The sequence below is a fragment of the Pezoporus occidentalis genome, unplaced genomic scaffold (genome assembly GCF_034315485.1).
Source record: "Pezoporus occidentalis ecotype Australia unplaced genomic scaffold, CSIRO_AGI_Poc_V1 ctg132, whole genome shotgun sequence".
Classification (NCBI taxonomy): Eukaryota; Metazoa; Chordata; class Aves; order Psittaciformes; family Psittacidae; genus Pezoporus; species Pezoporus occidentalis.
The window spans coordinates 1,028,852-1,048,437 of record NW_026913126.1 but is presented as its reverse complement, the minus strand read 5'-3'; the positions used below and the strand labels follow the sequence as shown (position 1 = coordinate 1,048,437).

Genomic DNA, 19,586 nt, shown 5'->3' with positions numbered 1-19,586 from the left:
TGAAAAGTAACTAATCACAGGAAAAATAATGAAAACTCACAATCTGCAAAGGACCCAAGTGGGAAACAAGGCCTCAGCTGCAACAGTGCTTATGGCAACATCTAATTAAATCTACACTAGTATTTAGCAGTAAGGTGCAAGAGACATGTCCATCAGCCCAGGGTGCTTCAGAAAGTAGCACCTGAGGGCTGCAGAGGCACTAAGCAGCTTATCTCTCTAAACCTGCACAGACCCAGTTCTGTGCATTTCAGTGCAAAGGCTGGTTAAAAAGGCCTGAAAAGTAAAGTGTGAACAGCACTATGGATAGCCTCAGTTTACAGGGGATGCTGCATCATCTTTGTGTCCTGCTAGATCACAAGGGGTTAAAATAAACACACTGCTCTTGTCCAAAGTGATAACAGGAATGCAGACAGAAACTCAGAAATATGTAATGTGCTACTGGCTAGAAAATTCATCCAGAGGATGAGGCTGCTATAGATGGGCGCCTTTTGATGTGTACCATTTGCCTCTGGGCTTTCATCCCTTGAATACCACCCTTACACCTCACCTTAGGACCAGCTGGAAAGGGTAGTGGCAAGGCCGGAACCATCATTATTCCAGACAGCAAAGTTTAACCCCTGACTATCGGACATCATCTTGCATCACATTGTTAAGGGGAAACAAATGCAACATCAGAGGCTGCGCTGTGAAAAGTTGGAGATCCCCAAGATTGGAGTTGGCAGGGCTTATCTGATAAGTCTTGAAGAGAAACAGAAGTAAACAAAACTACACTTACCTCAACTTTGTATGTATTGTGATGACATTGAACCACCTCCTATGAAGAAGGTGATAGGAGCAACTTGCAAAGTATAGAGGCTAACTCCATCTTCCAAAACACATTTGAGTGCAATCAGAATTTTCATTTAAGGGAGGCTACAAAAAACACAGAAACTGTAGAAATAAAAATGGATACATTCTAAGATGCCTAACTGCTATATGTAAGCAGTATACCGTCAGGTCAGTCAGGTAGTATTTTTGTTTAATGTATGAAATAGTACATGAATGTACACACTATTTTTAATTAATTAAATACAGTTTCTCTGAGCAAGTAAAGAAAAACACACGGAAGAAAATAAAAGCAATAGCCTCTTTCTGTGGACAAACCCAAAAATAGATTCTTCAAATAAAAACCTAATTAAGACATTGGGGGGGGGGGGAACCCAAACAAAACTGGCAATAAAGCACTTGACTCCAGCAGTTTTTACCAAACCAATAAAACAAGAATAATGAAGTAGAATGAATACAGTAAGTATACTAAATGCCTGGCAAATGCTTGCTTTTCTCTATTTTTTAAAACAAAGAAACCAAACAAAAGAGAAAACAAATTTTCTCAGGACTCTATTTTGCTGTTTAAAGAGCTCTGTTCTTCATAAGGCAGTCAATGCTACCCCTAAAGGATCACTATGATAACACTGAGTTTTCCTTGGTGTCACATTTACATTGATCCAAATAATCTTCTGATACTAGTTGAGATAATGAAGTCAGTTACCCGACTCATTATCCTGATGCTGATTTACATGATGGTTTGAAGACTTTAGTGGATATACTGAGAAGATAAAGGCGTATGCAAAAGTCACGCCCACTAAATGTGAGCAAAGTGATAACATTGTACATAAAAAAAATATTGTGTCAAGGTGTCTCTTGACAACCTCTAGCTTGACTGAAAATAAAAAGTGTCTATCACAAACATTTAGACTTAGGATATCAACAGACTGATCTGATGTATTTAAAGTTGGAACAACGAGGTATATTCTTCAATGTGATTGAGTCATAAAAGTCCCAGGGGTAATGGAATGGATTACCAAATCATATAAAAGATGATGCTTGTTTAATAACAGCATTTCACAAAATAAGAGAAAGAGACAGCTAATATGACATTTCACTTCTGCCTATACATAAATGTGGCCACATGGCAAGATGTACCAATATTGGAAAGTATTAAATTGTAGGTAAGATACCAAATTACAATTGTGACATAGAATAAAGTTCCACTTTTGGCAGCTTTGTGAAACCTCATGAGAGATAGGCAATGTCCTTCTTTTAGCCAAAACACAGTCAATGGTTGTTTAGGAACTTCTGGACAAGTAAAATACACTACTCAAATGCTTAAAGCGCACATGTAAGGAAAGCACCAGGTACCACAAGTAAAATGTACCAAAGCATCTTTATTAAGAAGTTGCAGTTTTAATCCCCTAAGTAATTTTGAACCATTGATTTTTTAATGCTGAAAAACAGAACTGAAAATAAAAAACTAAAATATGAAAACCTTTACAACATAAACTATATAATTACTCTGAAAAGAGTCTGTACCGCTCTGAATGAACTGTAGTCTTTATCTAAAGATGCAAAACAGTAAAGAGTTAAACACAGTTCAAATTACTTTTGCATGACTGTCCTGGTTTTGGCTGGGGTAGAGTTAATTTTCTTCCTAGTAGCTGTTACAGTGCTGTGTTTTAGATTTAGTCTGAAAATAATGTTGATTACAAACCTATGTTTTCAGTTGTTGCTAAGTAGTGCTTACCCTGATCACGGGCATTTCAGTTTCCCATGCTCTGTCAGTGAGGAGGGGCACAAGAAGCTGGAAAGAGCACAAGTAGAACAGGTGACCTGAACTAGACAAAGGGATATTCCATACCACAGATTGTCATGCTCAGTATATAAACTGGAATTGGGTTGGCTGGGAGCCACTGATCACCACTATAGGCTGGGCATCAGTCAGTGGGTGGTGTGCATCATTTCGACATCTTAGGTTTTATTTCTCTCCTTTTTTGTTGTCTCCCTTTTCATCACAATTACTACTACTATTATTTTATTATTATTATTATTATGTCAACTATTAAACTGTTCTTATCTCAACCTACAGGTTTTACCCTGTTTTCCGATTCTCCTCCTCATCCCACCATGGGTGGAGGGTAAGAGAGTGGCTGCATGTTGCGGGCTGGGATTAAACTGTGACAGCTACCAGTTTGGGTAGCAAGTGGTTCTGGAAAAAAAAATTGTTTCATTCACAAAGTTTAACTGATTTCTAAATTAGACTTTGGAATCAGGTACAGACCTGCTGAAGTAAAGGCTTAGTTCTGAAGTACTCACTACCTCCTACCATTCTATTTACATTCCAACACTAGGAGACAATTAAATTAACCTGTTTTACACCAGAATAGATAAGAACCCAGAATAGATAAGGCACTCAAAAGTCAATTAGAGTCCAAAGGCAGTGTAAGGAATGGCTGCCACCTTTTAGCTGCTTCCTAGTGATACTTGTAAGCTTTTCCAGCCCAAACCATAGAGGACAGCCTTCAAGCAGAGTAAGAGGTAGTTCTTCTATAGCACTGTGCTGAGAGAGGGCTCACAGGTACAAAAGGGAGACACCAGAAGATCTAAGTGGTCTGTGCAGTAAGCTTTAATATGACCATATGACCAAGAGGCATGAGCCCAGCACTCTGCACAGCCAAAGAAAGGAATAAAAACAAACAAGCAGGCCTGTCCAAGCATGCAAACACAAACTACTTCGAAAATAAGGAGGTCTAAGACTTGGACCAGGGCTGTAATATACATTCAGAAGGCAATCAGAGAAAGCTGTATATTAAGTCTGATCTCTGCACATGCTTAAACACACAGTGGCAGCCCTGGCAGGCTGACTGACAGGTAAGTTTAATAGGAATAAAGAGTTCCAAAAAAATTCAGTATTCCACTTGCAACCCCAAGCACAGAACTATACAAGCATCGGCAGCTTCCCACCTACCCTTGGAGTCACAGTGAACAAAGCTGTCTCATTATCCTTCTCCCACACCTTACCGCACCTCCCATCCCTCAGTTCCAGGATATCCACCAACCAAAACATATAAAATGTTTCGTATTTCTGGAACTGCAGAATTAAAAAAAAAAAAATTTGACATTTCAAACTACCACAAAAGTTGCTTTAATAAGTTACATGTCAGATGCTTTGCTTTCCACAGCAGAAAGCAGAAAATTCAACAACCAAAATGGCTAAAAGCTGAAATAAAATGTTGTGAATCCATTCTGCAAAGACAGGCCAGCTGCCTTTGCTAAACAGCAAATCTGTTGACATTGAATATCTTAACACAGTGATCAGCTCCACAACTTGCAAGCTGCAACCACTCACTGTTGTTCTGATCATTATGTCCAGCTCTGCCTGCATGATGTCTCCAACATAAACGTTTCACAGCAAGAGCATGACTTTGGCTGCAACAAAAAGAAATCCATAGGTAGCTACAAAATGTCACACACAGTTGGGCATGTGAATCTAAACATCGACATTTATATAATTAGTACTTTTCTATTAACACTACAAACTGAGGAAAAACTGACTTGTGACAACCAGCAGGTATTAAGTTCTTAAAATAAGTAGGGCCATTAACACTAATGACATTTTATTCTCTCGCTTATCAATAATTCAAACAGCTATTGATTTCAAGTTTTACTACATTAAGCTGTAGGTCTAGCATTTCAATTACTGAAATATGACAGATTTCTGACTTTTAGCCTATGATTTCCTGTTATCTGGTGTCTTTTTCCAATGCACTTCAAGCACATGCAGGCTGAGGTCACCATCAACCTTCATTTCTGGTACTACCAATGCCAGTATATGAAAGAAAAATCTAGGAGAGTGCTTCAAGTGAAACACCAAGGTCTCTTTACAGAGAGTTTCTCTAACTGTCACCACTGCAGCACCACATACAGCTTGTCACTCCTTTGGTTTCTGCTAGAAGCTGCTCTTGAAAGCTTGCTGTCATCCACTTCAAAATGTTCTGCTGATGTACACAGACACTTCAGTACTTTCTGCCACCTTACTTTATGGCTAAAGATAATAAAGTTATTTTTGTGGGGCAAACAAAGGGTAAGACTTCTCAAAGTATTTGCACAGGTTGAAGTATTTTGTGGTTTAAGCTGCCCCCTTGGTTTTCACTGGGGTTTGCTGGGGTTTTCTGTTCTGTTTTTTTTAATAAATCTGAATAACCAGTATTTTTTATTTCCAGGTTTTGACTTAAAGACATCTTTAGACTTTCAGGGATCAACCTTCTCCTAAAAGGATAATGATTTTTGATATAAAAATAAACCCGTTTCATATCATTTTATACTAAAAGAACTCCAGTACTACTAGTCTCAAGAGTAATACTTCCTTGCTCCTAACCTACTTCAAGACATACCTGTTATTCATCTCAACACACGTGGTCCAATCAGCTAGTGCTGGTTCTTGGCCACTCTGCTTCCATGTGTACAACGTTATCTTCCCATTCTCTAAGCCTACTGCAATAATATATCTATCAAGAGAATAACTGCATTAGTTCTGAAAGAGGTTACAGTAGGCAGCTCAGTGAAGCTGGCTCTAATGCAAGCTAGAAAGAACTACTACTCAAAACCGTGTTTTCACCTTGCCCTTCAAATCAATATTTACTTTTCACAATTTGTATCATAGCTTCTTCATTAAAAAATTTGCAAAGCAGAAACATACAAAATAGTTGGTTAGGAAAAAGGAGGTTATTAGAACATCAGATCAGCACTGTTGGGAGAATAAATATGTTTCAGGTGTGCTGTTCATGACTTTTTTTTTCTTGCTATACTGTTTGGAGAAATCACCATACACCTGAAAAAAACAGCTGTGAAATCAAAAAAGCAGAGGTCATTCAGTTAAAGAACCGTCAAAATATTTTTTACCAGTAGATTTTAAGGCCTCTTTAGCCACAGAAAAATTACTAAAGCAGAAAAAAATCCTAATAGCACAAAACAGCATTACAGAAAAAAAACAATACCTTCCATCAGGAGTAAGCACATGGCTGATACTAACAGCAGTAACAGAATCCCCAGCATCCAGCACTGCTGAACAAGGCCTGATTGAATCCAACATATTCCCTTCAGTATTCACAGATAAATCACAATTGCCCCATATAATGACCTGTAAGAAAGAGAATCACCTAGGAGTTTTCACTTCAGTATTTTTGTAAATGCATTTTAGAAAAAAATTAAGAAATAACTTAGTTAAAATAGTGGATGACCCCCAAACTAATAAAAAAAAGTCTATTTACAAAGATTCAACTTTTGAGACAGTCTGTCTGATTTCATTAAAGATATTGACAACAAAAACAGATTCTGTTATGAAAGTTAAAGAACAGCTGAGAGACCCATGAGAGTTATGCGACATATGCTTGTCTTACTGCATGACAAAAGAAGGGAGAAGGCCCAACTGGCAGACCACAGTCTTGTACAAGCACTTTATTTAGCATATGAAAGTCTCACTGATTTCTGTGTAATACACACACGAAGATTTTTCTGTATTTATAGAACATGGGCTCATTAGAACACAGCATCTGCTAATCTAAAAATACATCTAAAATAAATCTGGGTTTTTAAAGTTTCTTTTGTATTAATTACCTTTTTGTCCCGACTGCCAGTAATAAAATACTTGCTATCTGGTGTCCAATCACAAGACCAAATGATTCGACTGTGAACAGCTGTATTTTTGTCTGTGTATGCACAGCAACTGAAGACTGGTCCTGGAGTAAAACAGACAAAAAACCCTTGCATGTTAGAAGCAATTGTTACTCCTCTTAACCCTTAGGAAGAACTGCAGGAATACTCAGACATTATTCCACTCATCTTTAAAGCTTTTGTGAATACTCATCACCATATAAATATTTTTTCCAACACATATCACAATGATAATTAGCACCAGTTCGACACTGTATCAGTCAGCCCTTATAACACTGAAACAGTAACAGTTTGATCTTTCACACCCAGACCTCTTTCAGGAGAATGTAAGCCCAAGTATAAGATTTTCATGTTCTTTCTATATAAGTTTTTCATAAAAACATTGACTTCAAAAATTTTCTGTACATGTACCCCAAATGATTACACAACAGTACTTATTTGCGAAGTAAAGCCCCAAGAACTTATAATAATTTAATTGTAAAGATTAATCTGTTCTCAAAGAGACAGGCTGCCATTTCAATATGCATACAATCAGGCAATAAAGCTGATCACCAAATCAGTAAATGGGAATAGTTTTCCTAGGCAGAAAATATTTGGAACATAAACTTCGCATAACCACTTCTCAGGATGTCAATACCAGTGGTTTCACTTTATACTGATAACAATGTTCTTCACAGACAGAAAAGTTACTGTTGAAAGTAAATCCAGTTTTTATCTGGATGAAAACTGGATTTCCTCTACTTCCTATGAGAATTTGTACTCCTTATCCTGAAACACTGTGTAACTATGGTGGGCAATACACCAGGATTTAGAACCGAAGTCTGAAAAGCACAGAAATCTCAAGCCAGGATACAACCAGGCACTGTATGAACAGACCAAAACTCACTGCCAAGACTCTAGGAAAACTACAGACCCCAGTAGTGTTTACATGCTATTAAGCCAATAGTGCAAGATAATCGCCTTCAGCACAAGCATCTGTTCTAGGAATCCATTTAAACATTCAACAGCAATCTCCTCATGATTTTGCAGGGCTCAAAGTCTTAATAAGAAAGTCAACTGAATCTTTATTATCAGCATTTATTCCAGAGACAGTCCTAGTCAAATTAATCAATTGTGCAGGATTATCAGAAAGCCACACCAAAGATAGAAATTAATCCTGTCAAGAGTCTCAAAGTGTCATGCCCTGCAAACAGGAACAAGGCAGCTCTATATAGGACATGGGTACAGCAAAGAACCTTCAAAGTCCTGCCTGCATAGAACACAGAGATGAAGGTTTTCCTTCACAGAATACCAGTTCGAGGTTCCAGCATTACAGTCCAGCATGGCTGCCTGATTTCAGTAAATCTGAAACCTATATTCAGAAGTAGGAGGCAGGAGGACAAATAGCAGACTTCATTACATCCATCAATTAAACAGTATTTAAGGCCTGATTATATTCCTCTCCACACTTTAATTCCCTTTCTAGCTTTCCTGTACATCATTAACTGCACTTCTTAAAGCACTAGGGAGTCTACAATACTATTAACTCTTAAAAGTTGCACTGAAAATGTCCATTAAAATAGTTTTACCAATTCTCTTTCAAGTATTTTGAAGCCAAAAGTATTGAACAAACCATGAAGTCTTCAAATGTGTATATCCACTTCACATATCTTACCTGACTCTGATGAGTCTTCTTTCCTCCACAGTGACCAATTCCTGTCTCTAGAAACCGCTAATAAAAATTTCTCATTAGGAGAAAATGCCAGCTGGGTAACAGTCAGATTGTGAAATGACAAACTCTGCAGTTTCTTCCAAGAAGCAGTGCTCCACAGAATAATTGCTGCATGTTCTTTTTTGGAAGCCTGTATTGATGGAAAAAAAATATCAGTGAGAATTATCAAAAGCAAATACAAAGGAACACATTTCAAAGGACAAAGATGTCAGGGTGCTTGTTTTAAGGCTTGCAATTAAGTTAGATCGCGCTTTCCCCTGAAAAGTTTAAAGATTTTTTTGCTACTTTCTACTAATGCTGATTTTACAGGAAGTAAATGTTTTATACCTGTATTTGTTAGAATTTATCTTACTAATATCTTCAAATGAATCATGCATGGTTTATGAATAATTTATCTGCATTCTCTCTCACTTTCACAAGACAACTGTCATCTATACAAAATCTTTTCACATTGAAGTGAAAGAACAGAATTCAGCCCAAACTGAATTCTGACTCCCGCTCTGTCAGCCCTGGAAGTATGGTGCCATTTTTCACTAGATGGTGCTAGAATCTTTTCTTACCTTACATGCTGAGGCAATTAGAGTGTTTGAATTATTGCAAGCAACACAAAAAATTTCATATCCATGTCCATATCTGAAATAAATGTGAAAAATATTTAACACATTACAGTCATTTTTGCAGTATGCATCAAGGTTCTTATGTTAATTTAAATCCCTCTGCAAACATGAAAGGCACCTTCCAGGAACTTCTTACCAGTGTTTCAGTATTTTGTCCCAAGTAATTCCGAATCATGTTCAGCATTAAATTTAACACCTGCTTAAATTCTTTCACATTTAGGAACTGACTACAGAAAAAAATTGTCCAGCCCATTCCGTAGTCCTAAAGCATCAGCACTGCAGAAGCTATACTAAGGATTAACAAAGCAGATTACAACAGCATGAAATGTATTTTTGTTTTCTTCTAAAGCAGTTTTTACACTACCAGTAAAAAAAATCAGAAGCCATACATTTGAAGGACACCAAAGAAATCCACCACAAACACCCAACCAAAGGATGCTTGTTCTGTGAAATAGTGAAAGATCTCTGAACCAGAGGACAAAAACCACGTTAGAGAAGGAATACAACACTGTAAAAAACCCAAACCTTGCAGCTCTCTCCAGAAATATATTTTTTGATCAGTCTTTGCACGAGTTGTGCTGGGACTGAAGCTCATATTTCTGGACTGGGATTTAGTGAATAAGCAGAAAGGTCACACAGATTAACACAAATTAAAAACAGAAAACAGAATGGAAATAAAGCAAAACTGGAGATGAAACCTATAAATAGTGGACAAATATCACCTAAATACCAGTTGGGGGGGGGGGGGAGGAGGGGGAGGTGTTGCTCCTTTGATTCCTACCTCTGAAGAGATGGGCAGCTCTCTTAATAAACTCCTTCAAGTCAGGAGTGTTGCAAAGTTCTTATAAGGGATTGATATTCACGGGATTTCACTTGCAGCCAAAACAGCCATCTGTTTCAGTGACAAATTACTGTCTCTATCTATTGAACGTAATCCAGAAGAGTCACTGCTGGGCATATCCCACAGACAGACTCCCACATTCATGTCTGAAGACTGGGGATGCACTGGTTTTCCATGACGGGTAACTGTGCCTGGGGAGAGGGACTGGTGGCTGTTAATTGGAACGTTAATTTGCAAATTTGATTGCATCTTATAATAATTAAGGTACTACTGTGAGTCTTCCTCTTAATCTGCCACCAGCAGGAGTTTTATCATAATGCTCATTTTTAAAGCACATTCCTGGGGATTATTCTGTAGCAAAAACCATTGTAAGTCAATTGTCTCAATCTGAAAAGTATTTATTCCATGAAAAGTATAAATTCCCTGAAATTCAAAGAAAAAATGACCTGTGGAACACCTTGTGAAACAAGTCCCCAGTTACTCTGGTATTATCTCTTAAATGTAATATTGAAGAGCACTTTGACAGAAACATTTTGAGCTCCTGCACGCAACTTTACTCTTGCTAAATAGAAGTACTAAAATGTAATCTTTAAATCAAAACAAAACCTAAAATACTGTCTTCTGCAAAGTCACATGAGCAGGACTACCACAGGTCAGAGTGGCAGCCTATACAGGTCAGTGCTGTCTCCAATAAAGAGAATAAAGTTAGTGGCAGGAGGAGATGTTTGTATGAATAAGTATCAGCCTTGCAAGTATAGAAGCTCCAGTACAACCCCCTCTCATGCCTCCATACGTGCAATCTGATCCCTTCATTATGTCCTATAATACCAAAAAAAATGTTCATAATTGAGAGACCGAATCGATAATAAAATTACACTTTCAAACACAACAGATTCTGGCTTAACAATGTGCAATTCATAGCATATTTTTATGCACTGGTAAACTGGACTTTCAAGGTGTCCACACAAATGATGACAGTAATTTTCTAATGTCAAAAGGGATTCCTCAAGACTTCCAAGTGTATTACATGAAATGTACATCCATATAAACATGTATTTATGACAACACTTTAATCACAGCCTGCTGCACGTAAACTCTCTACGGTAATTTTCCAAGAGGATAAAGACTAGCACACTCTCACAGGACTTATCATATTTTTATTTTAAAGTTATTAGGTTATGTAAAAAATTCAGCAAGTTCTTCATACTAAAACCTACTTAAGCAAAAGGTTTGCAATACCCAACACAAATCCTTCAAAATTTGGTATCAAGTTAGAGCTGGGAATGCACAAATGTCAATGACAAACAAGCTATTTTTAGCAAGCCAGTTCCTCACACTGTTTTTCTGCTGCTATGGCAACTTGAAATCTACATTATGCGATTTCACGTTATTTCTTTCAAGATTATCCTGAGGAAAAAACCTGAAAGTCTATGAATGCTTCACATCTTGTTGCCCTTGCATAAAAGAATCCCTATCACTAGCTGTGTCTCTAAAAACAGAAAAAATTGCTCAGAAGTCACCTAAGACCATCATAAAATGCAGTTATTTTAATGAATACAGGATATAAAAGCAGATATGCAGTAGTCCTGTTAGCAGAATATCAAAAATTCATGTCTCACTAGACTTCGAGAAATGTCAAAATTAAATGAAGAAAAATTTTGGCCTTGGCTTCTTTTCACTACTTAAGTAGTTTGATAAGGTATCTTTATGTGAGTGGGTACATTAGCAGCCATAGCACACACAGGAGAAGCAGTTAATGTAATGATTAGAAAATACAAAATGTGCAGGTACAGTCCAATATCCAGCAGCTTCCCTCCTGTAAGCACTTTTGAGTACAAACACAGTAATAGAGCTTTAAAGCACTCAAAGAAAATTAACTGCCTGACTGAAGGTAAAGATGAGCTCCCACAAAACCTCCTCCTACTTGGTCAAATTAAAACAACCTGCAAACTGTTTTCACAAAGCTTTTTATTTCCTGCCCCCCAAGTGAAGTCACAAAACTTGGAATGTAGAAACACAATCGTAATCATCAGCAAAGGCTCAACATTATTCTTGCTCCTGCCTGAGACCACTCTTTCAGGAGATTAAGATAAATAAACTGTAAGATCTTGAGATGTTTCATTTCTTTTGAAGATTGATACTAAAGCTTTGAAGATTGTGAGAGTGTAGCATAGTGTTACCATGATCCTTACAGAACAAATAAGGTGACAACCTTCAATTGCAAATTGTTGTGAATCTCAGGAAAGAAGGAACAAAACATAGCTGAAGAACCATTCAACCTCAAAACAATTACTGTCATGACTATGTAACTATTACCTTCGCAATCCACAATGTGCTCTGTCAGTATTCAATACCTAAACTGGGTTTGTAACCACCTCACTCAATATTTGTCACTTCGCTCTGCCACTAGACACATATGATATTGACTGCTGCCTCCATCTGTTGCACCTTACAGCTCTGGTTAGGCTTAGGGGGAAGCTCCTGCATTGATGCCTCAGCCTTTACCTCTGTACCAGAAAGACAGACTTGATCTGCAAGCGCCATGAGGTGGAAAGAGACAGAAAACTCCCTATGCCAAGAGACACTCAGTATAGGCAAGGTTTTAAGCAGATGTGCAGAGCAGAAAGATATAAACAAAGACTGCAGCATGGGAAGATAAGCCCATAACATTCCTGAGCACAGATAGGACCATGAGAACACGTTGCAGCTCCTTGTAGCAAACCAGTAACCTTACCATTCCCGTGGAACAGATGAAAACATCTAGGACCAGTGCCCTAAACAGACCTCCAAAAGACAAACATCTAAAGGAACAATCAAAGTCTGCTCATTACAAATTCAAAAACTTAGCTCTGTGCTAAAAAATATGCATATTTCACAAACAACTAGTGAAATAAAACTTCGTGACAAATCAGTTCTGCCATTTTTTGCATTGTTTCCTCATTTTTCTATACATATAAATTATTTATTTTATAAGCAATACACTGCACACAAAGTCAATCAGGTAGTAAAACAGGAAGAGTTACAAGACCAGACTACATGACCATGTTGCAATAGCTTTCTGGAAATTTCCTAAATTAAATAAAAAAGGAAAATAAAACTTACAACTTCTGAATTTCAGGCCACAAGGTATTCTGCAGCAAGTGATCCTCTGGGGGAGGTTCTAAAAGACATTTGTACAACATATTCAAATTTGGTACTAACTAATCTAAAAAAAAAAAAAAATCAGCCAAATAATCTTTCAAGTTTATATCTAATGAACCTCATTCTCTATTTCCTACAATAGAAATTAATATCATACCTGTAAGGATCAAGGGTTGAAAATAAACCTCAGGATACTGATTTGAAATGGTATTAAATGTTTCTTCATCCTCAGCTGGTTGAACAGCCATATCGCCTATCCAAAGTAAGGACTTCATTAGCTCAAGAGAATATACTTGATATAAGGGAAAAAAATTATTAGACAAGTAAAAAAACAAATCTATTGGTTTTACAATATAAGCAATGGAAATCAGGTTCCTTTGTTTCTAGAGTTACAATTATATGAATATTACCATCTAGTTATTCTAAAGTACAAGAGAATGAGGAGGGAAAAATTACAAAAAATTAAAATGTAACCTCTGGATTAATTTCATTCCAAGACTGACCTGTCTCCATCAGTACAAGTCTCTTTCAGAGATTTTAAAACAGACTTTGATCTACCAGGAAGAAGTAGTCGTCAGGAGTTGAACCTGTACTTCCCCAACATTAGACCCCTCCTTCTGTATTTGAAAATGCCTAAGGCAAAAAATCTCAAATACAAGTGGTGAATTCCTAAATTTACTGTAGATCCCTAAATGAAAAGCCATACTTGCAGAAACTTACCTACAATCAGCAACCTTCAGCAGAACTGCCAAGGGCTCAGTCCTTACCTTTAGGCAAAAGTACCAGAAGTAACTGACACTACTCCAGTTAATTTTAAGTTAAAATTCAACTCTGTCCTTCATTTTGAAGGTATTATTTAAGAAAAAGATACAGAGTTGGGGAACAGTTGTTCTCAGACAGAATCTAACTTTTTGCCAAATGCACATTTCAAATACAGCACAGGTTAAAAAAAGTACAGAAAAAGCAGAACAGAAAACCTATTCTTCTCATTCATTCTGTCTTCCCTTCCCTTGAAAATGAAATTAACAATATTTATCTAATTGGAGACTGCTATCTGGTGATCAACACTCATGAGGAAGATTCCTCTGCAGAGTAAGCAAGAAGAAAGGTCTATGGGGCTTTAACATAAGCCATCAGCACCTGACAGCATTGGGTGGGCAATGGTGGACAATGAAGGAAAATTTTACAGCTCTTCTACTAATAATGCTGCTTCTGGGTGTACCCAGAAATCAATGGAAATTAATTATTCTTTGTGTGACAATACTCTAGGAAAAAGCAGTATTGTTCCCTCTCAGCAGAGTTCATGAAAAAGCAGTAGAAAAACGAAATTCATCTGGCATCTCACAAGCCTTTCACCAACAGAACATTAGCTACTGTTGGCCAATTAATTCTTCCTTCCCTAATACTTTCACAATGCAAAACATTCCTGGGGGAAAAAAAAAAAATAAAAAATAAATGTTATGGCTATTTTCACTGGAACAGAAAACGCGCCACTGATCTCCCTCAAAGCAGCATTAAGCTTCTACAAGGGGGCTAACATTTGAGGAAAGTATGAAAACTACTCCAGAATGTAGCAGTATTTTACAAAGCAACCACAAGTAGCAACAGAGTCCTGCTTTAACAGGACTGAGCCCAGTTTTTACAGTATACTATTCAATAGTAATTCTCTTGGCTAAAAGTCACCAGTCTTCTTAGGGGGTTAGAGGAGTGGGTAGTGGGCATGGAGAAAACAGAGGAACAATAGCAGGTGGGGAAATAATACCCTGCTGTGGTTATTCCCATAACCATCAAAGGAGAGCAATGTGCCCCAGTGTGAAACTCATCAAGATCAGTCAACAGCAGGGACTCTCAGGAGCACTGTGCAGACGGAGTGGGGCTCCTCCAAAAGAGAGGTGCAGGACACAATATGGAAACCAGGAAAAGGGTATTTTAGGTTTGCAAGAGACATTAGGGAATGGTTAGAGGAGAAATCTGAGAAAGGGAAGAAAGAGCCTCACTTGTGCTTTTTTATTTTGAAGCACCATATTTAGGTGCTACCAGAGAAATAAACACTTTGGACGATTTTATTTCTAAGATTCTAAACTTTCAGTCAAGCTTACAATTACAAACCTAACAAAAAGATATACACTAAAACAACCACTTTCCACATGAAACGCGACCACCATTATTTTTTATTAGCCATACCTTCAAAAACAGCTTTATTGGATAATCCCAAAGCTGGCACAGTTGCACCTTCTGGAAGATCAGAGGGTTGCTGAATTTAATAAATAAATAAATAAATAAATAAAGTTTACATATGGATCGTCATGTAGGTTCAGATTTCAAAGTCCATAGTTCAAGGAACCCCCAAGAGTGACTTTCTAGAGAAGTGAAGGGGAGCACTTTGAAAAACTCCCAACTCATCCAGAATCTGTTAAGTAATCAATTAACTGAGAGCACTGCAGTTTAACACCATAGGACTGGGAAATGGTCTGTTTTGAGGTGAAATAATAAAGCAGCATTTTGGAAAACAGGACAGAGGGTGAGTGCCTGTGCCCACACCTTCACACACAGCTTCGTACACAGCACAGACCAGAGCATATGCCTGTTCAAGACAGTACAGAGGAAAGACAAATCATCACAGCAAATACTTTCATAAAGGTACGGGGATAAAAGCAAAAATTTAGAAAGGGTAAGTGAACTTGGGGCCTTTGTGCAGAGATGGAAAAAGATTAGATGTAATATTTGTAAAACCCCTTCCTTACAGTGTCTGAAAAGTCCAAAGAAAGACTGCTTTCCAGATTTGGACTAATAATTTAGGTGACAACTTAAAATACTATGTTATTTATTTAAATGTTCATAATTTGATGAGAAAATGTGGAATACACACACAAGTCTAAGGCCTCTAAACCAAAATGGTTCTTCATTACAACCCAGGGCGTAATACAATCTGATGGATTTGAACTAAATATAATCCTGTTCAACCCTTTTTGAATATTAAGATGGCTTTTTTTGTTTTTATTACTTTTCTGTCTGAGCTATACAGTTTTTTAAGAGCAGCTGTATATTAGAGTTAATAAAACCTTCCTCTTTAAACTAAGCCCATGTGAAACACTGTGATATCATGAATAAAAAAGTAGCACTCAGAGGAAGACCTGATAAGAAAAGTCTGCATGAAAACAAATTAATGACATCCGCCAACATTATGCAAGCACAATATCATTAACGCACATGTTTACAAAGTCTTATGGAATTAAAGCACTAAACAGCTATTTATGTAACTTCTTGCCATCAAAAATTAATAGATTTCTTTCCCAGGTATCTCAATTGTTAAATTAAATGGAAAGTCTAATCCATGTCTGAGAAGCTGCACAGAAAACACTGTCTGCTTTTGAACCAGAAATGCAAAAACCATGCAAGGCACGTACAGAGGCAGCTACATTGAATGAGGTCTGCTCTACAAAATGCAAAGAAAAACAGAACTAGATCTTAAAGCAAATGGGGAGGAAAGGACAGCAACTCAGCAGTCTTATCTTTCCACAGAGCAGGAAATTACACTTATTGACAACTAAGAACTGGAATGTAAAGGCCTCAAGAAAATTTCCAATGCCAAGAGGAAATAAAGCATGAGCAAGTACATATTTATAAATATTTACATGTAACAACTAACAACAGTACTGAAAAAGCTTTATGCTATTTCCAAGCATACAATTAAAAAAAAACCCAAAACAAAACCACACATAACCACACAACTGTAATTACATCTAGACAAGACTACTACACCCTTGAATTAAGAAGCACATTCCCAGTCCTTATTGTTTGCTTTCAAACCACAAAGTGTGCGCAGTAGTCTACTTGGTGTGACAACTTTAAAAAGAGCACAGCTAAGTTTTAATCTTCAGAGACTCGGTCTTGGTAAGTTACAAATGCAATCTGTTTTATAAGATGACACCAAAAAATACATATAAAACAACACACACTGAAGCTAATAAAAGGAAAAACCAGGTTAAGGTTTCAGAACTATTAATCTAATTTTTATGCAGTTCAGTGAAATTTGACATTTTCTAAAGCATTCATTTTATTTACATGAAAGAGGGGTGTTTTCATTTAGTGCTGCTTTAGCATACTTACGTGGGAGCACAGCTTCTCCACTGGAATACCAGTGATGTTACTGAAATTTTCTATAAAATTCTTGGGAGAGCAAAAAACTCTAAGCACTTTTTCATCTGCTCCTGACACAAACTGAAACCGGCCAATCATCGCCAGACAACGCATGTCATATCCATGTACTTGAGGCCTTGCAATTTCATGCCAGGTTACCTAGATGAACAGATAGTTAAAAACACAATTCTTAACTAGAGATTTCGAGTTCAAAAGAAGTACTAACACTTTACTTGCTGACTTTATTAACATAAAGTTAATAGCAACCTTCTACAGGCATGATTCATAAAACTGATGTATGCCCACATACACCAGTTAAATCCTATTTTTCCACCAAACAATTCCTGTAACTAGTAAACTGTGACCATGAACAAATATGTTCACGGCATTTGCTTACCTTTGTTACTAAGGGCACACTGCCTTTTACTGTGACTTCTTTATGCTAGATAATCAGGAATAGGACATAATTTGCTTAAGCAAAAGGAGGATTGTATGCTATTTACTACTTTCAAAACTTTAGCTCTGAAAGACATAAGACAGGTAGTTACAATTACCTTGCTTCCTTTATCTGTCTCTCACAAAGCACAGCAGCACTGCTGTCAGCAGGCTACAGGTTCCTACTTCCCCTCTTTCTTTAAATACTTGATTTTAGTGAGACCATTTAATAGAAGCTTTGCAAAGCACTGACAAAACCAAAATAGCTTCTTATAGAAAAAACATCTGGTAAATCCTTATGATTTTAGAAGTGTTTTCATTTTAATTATTAATTTTTTTTTCCTAGTTTCCCAAAATAATCATACCCATGCTTCAAGCATTAATCCAAGAAAATCAGAATTGACAGCTAACCAAAAATTAGACAGATATGTTAGTTTTACAGTCACACTAAGCAAAGAATATTAGCAAAAAATATACTAAATTATTTATATTGGTCTTCTAAAAATGCTATTCTACACATGAAAAAAAATTATTCTAAAACAAAAACACCCACACATCTATTTTCTAGCAAATACATTTTCATGAAAAGATTTTTAGTGTCATTTTCTACTATTCCTACATGATTCTTCATTTGGAAAAATACAGTGTGTACTTCTGACTTAACAACTAGCAGAATTAGATCAGTATTACAATGCCTGGAAAACTGCAGCCAAGACAGAATTTACATTGTACTAGATATACAAACATAAGGAAAGGCTTCAACATTGCCTGTGAACTGCATATATCACACTAAAAATTCAACTAAGTTTCAAATGTGGAAATCTGAATGGGATCCTACAAAATCTGATGTTTTCACAAGAGCTTGATTATTGCAGTGAGAAAAAGGCATTACTTTTTTACCAGAAAAAGAACAAAAACAGAAAGCATCCCCCCCCATAAAAAAAACAAAAAATCAAACAAACCAAACCAAAAAATCTACTTGAAAACAGTGCTATAAACCTTTCTTACCCTTTACTAGGTCTTTACTAGGTACATGTTCGCATACTTTGGAGCCACATAAAAAACAGGAATGAAAAATAAAAACAAAACCAAACCCCAAAACAAAGAGAGGGCTGTGTAAGTCATGCAATAAGCTTCTTCCAGAAAAATCAGGGTGCAAATTGTGTGACAAATCAAAGCTGATTGTTGTCACTCATTTCTGATATTTGAACCCAGTATGATATCAGAATTGAGGTTTCAAGACAGGATAATTATTTGCATTTCACACAGTTCTCTTTTTACAGAGTAAAACATGAACATTGAGCTGTAGCACTTTTCATAGCTATTTGAACAATCCATTGTGTCCTGTAAACATCAGATGTCACCTGTTACAATTTTTCAGATGCTAAACCCAGCATGGTAAAGAAAGTAGGTAATTTTAAAAGCCTGATATCTAAGCTCATGAGCAGCAGAACTAACCTGGTTTTCAGGGTTCAGAAGTCCTGAATACACCTCTTCAAATGATCTATTTCTACCTTAACCTTCCACCTCAACCCACCAACAGGATACTATAGCTTTCTCCCACACCCTGTGCAGCAACAAATGTTGATGCTACTTGGATTTACACCTGGTTGAAACATCCGCATGATACTGCGTCAGGACACGGAGGGGAAGTAAAATAGCTCAGCTCACACCAAACTTCGATATGAAGACTGCAATCACTATGCTAAATCAATTAATTCAAAAGTTTCAGGGACAGAAGGAACAGCTGTACAGGTAAGTCACAGAAGACTCAGGTCTTTCAGAAAATAGGAATAAATGTTAGCAAGTAATAAAGAGTAGTATTTGAGTATGTCACAGAGAATGTGGTATTGACAACTATTTTGAATGCTGCCAACTTACATCATGTGCTAGTCCTGGACTTTGCAACCATACATCAAATTCAACATACTATCTTTTCCACAGAGCTGTTGTACCCTCCAGATTGGAGACTGGGGCAAAAGACTGAGAAGGAAACCGAAGATGCCCTTCCTACCACACAAGACAAAGCTTAGCATCTGAGCTGGGCTCACCACCACTTCTGTATGGCCCAAAAAAAGGAAATCGAGACATTGATGCCAAATTCACTCTCTGAAAAACATCAGACATCCTGTGCTGGTCACACTACAGATGCATTGATGAGACAATTGTAAGATCCACCCGTTGCCTCCCCCAACTAATAGCACAGCTTGCACAG

General features: G+C 37.1%; 1 protein-coding gene across 3 annotated transcripts in view; it reads right to left on the bottom strand.

Annotated features, from left to right (window-relative positions):
• Positions 1-3,942: 3,942 nt before the first annotated feature.
• ELP2 (elongator acetyltransferase complex subunit 2) overlaps positions 3,943-19,586 on the bottom strand; it is a 38,834-nt gene continuing 23,190 nt past the window's right edge. For 2 of the 3 annotated variants that reach the window (XM_062608959.1, XM_062608960.1), the window contains 10 exons: positions 16,907-17,095; positions 14,981-15,050; positions 12,954-13,049; positions 12,758-12,815; positions 8,758-8,830; positions 8,141-8,327; positions 6,430-6,551; positions 5,811-5,953; positions 5,208-5,321; positions 3,943-4,242 (listed from right to left, as the gene is read on the bottom strand). In XM_062608959.1, the coding sequence (XP_062464943.1) occupies positions 4,086-4,242; positions 5,208-5,321; positions 5,811-5,953; positions 6,430-6,551; positions 8,141-8,327; positions 8,758-8,830; positions 12,758-12,815; positions 12,954-13,049; positions 14,981-15,050; positions 16,907-17,095 (1,209 nt within the window). In that variant the 3' untranslated portion in view covers positions 3,943-4,085. Of the gene's footprint in view, positions 4,243-5,207; positions 5,322-5,810; positions 5,973-6,429; positions 6,552-8,140; positions 8,328-8,757; positions 8,831-12,757; positions 12,816-12,953; positions 13,050-14,980; positions 15,051-16,906; positions 17,096-19,586 lie in introns of those variants that run through there. The other variant, XR_009962883.1, reaches the window with a different exon arrangement.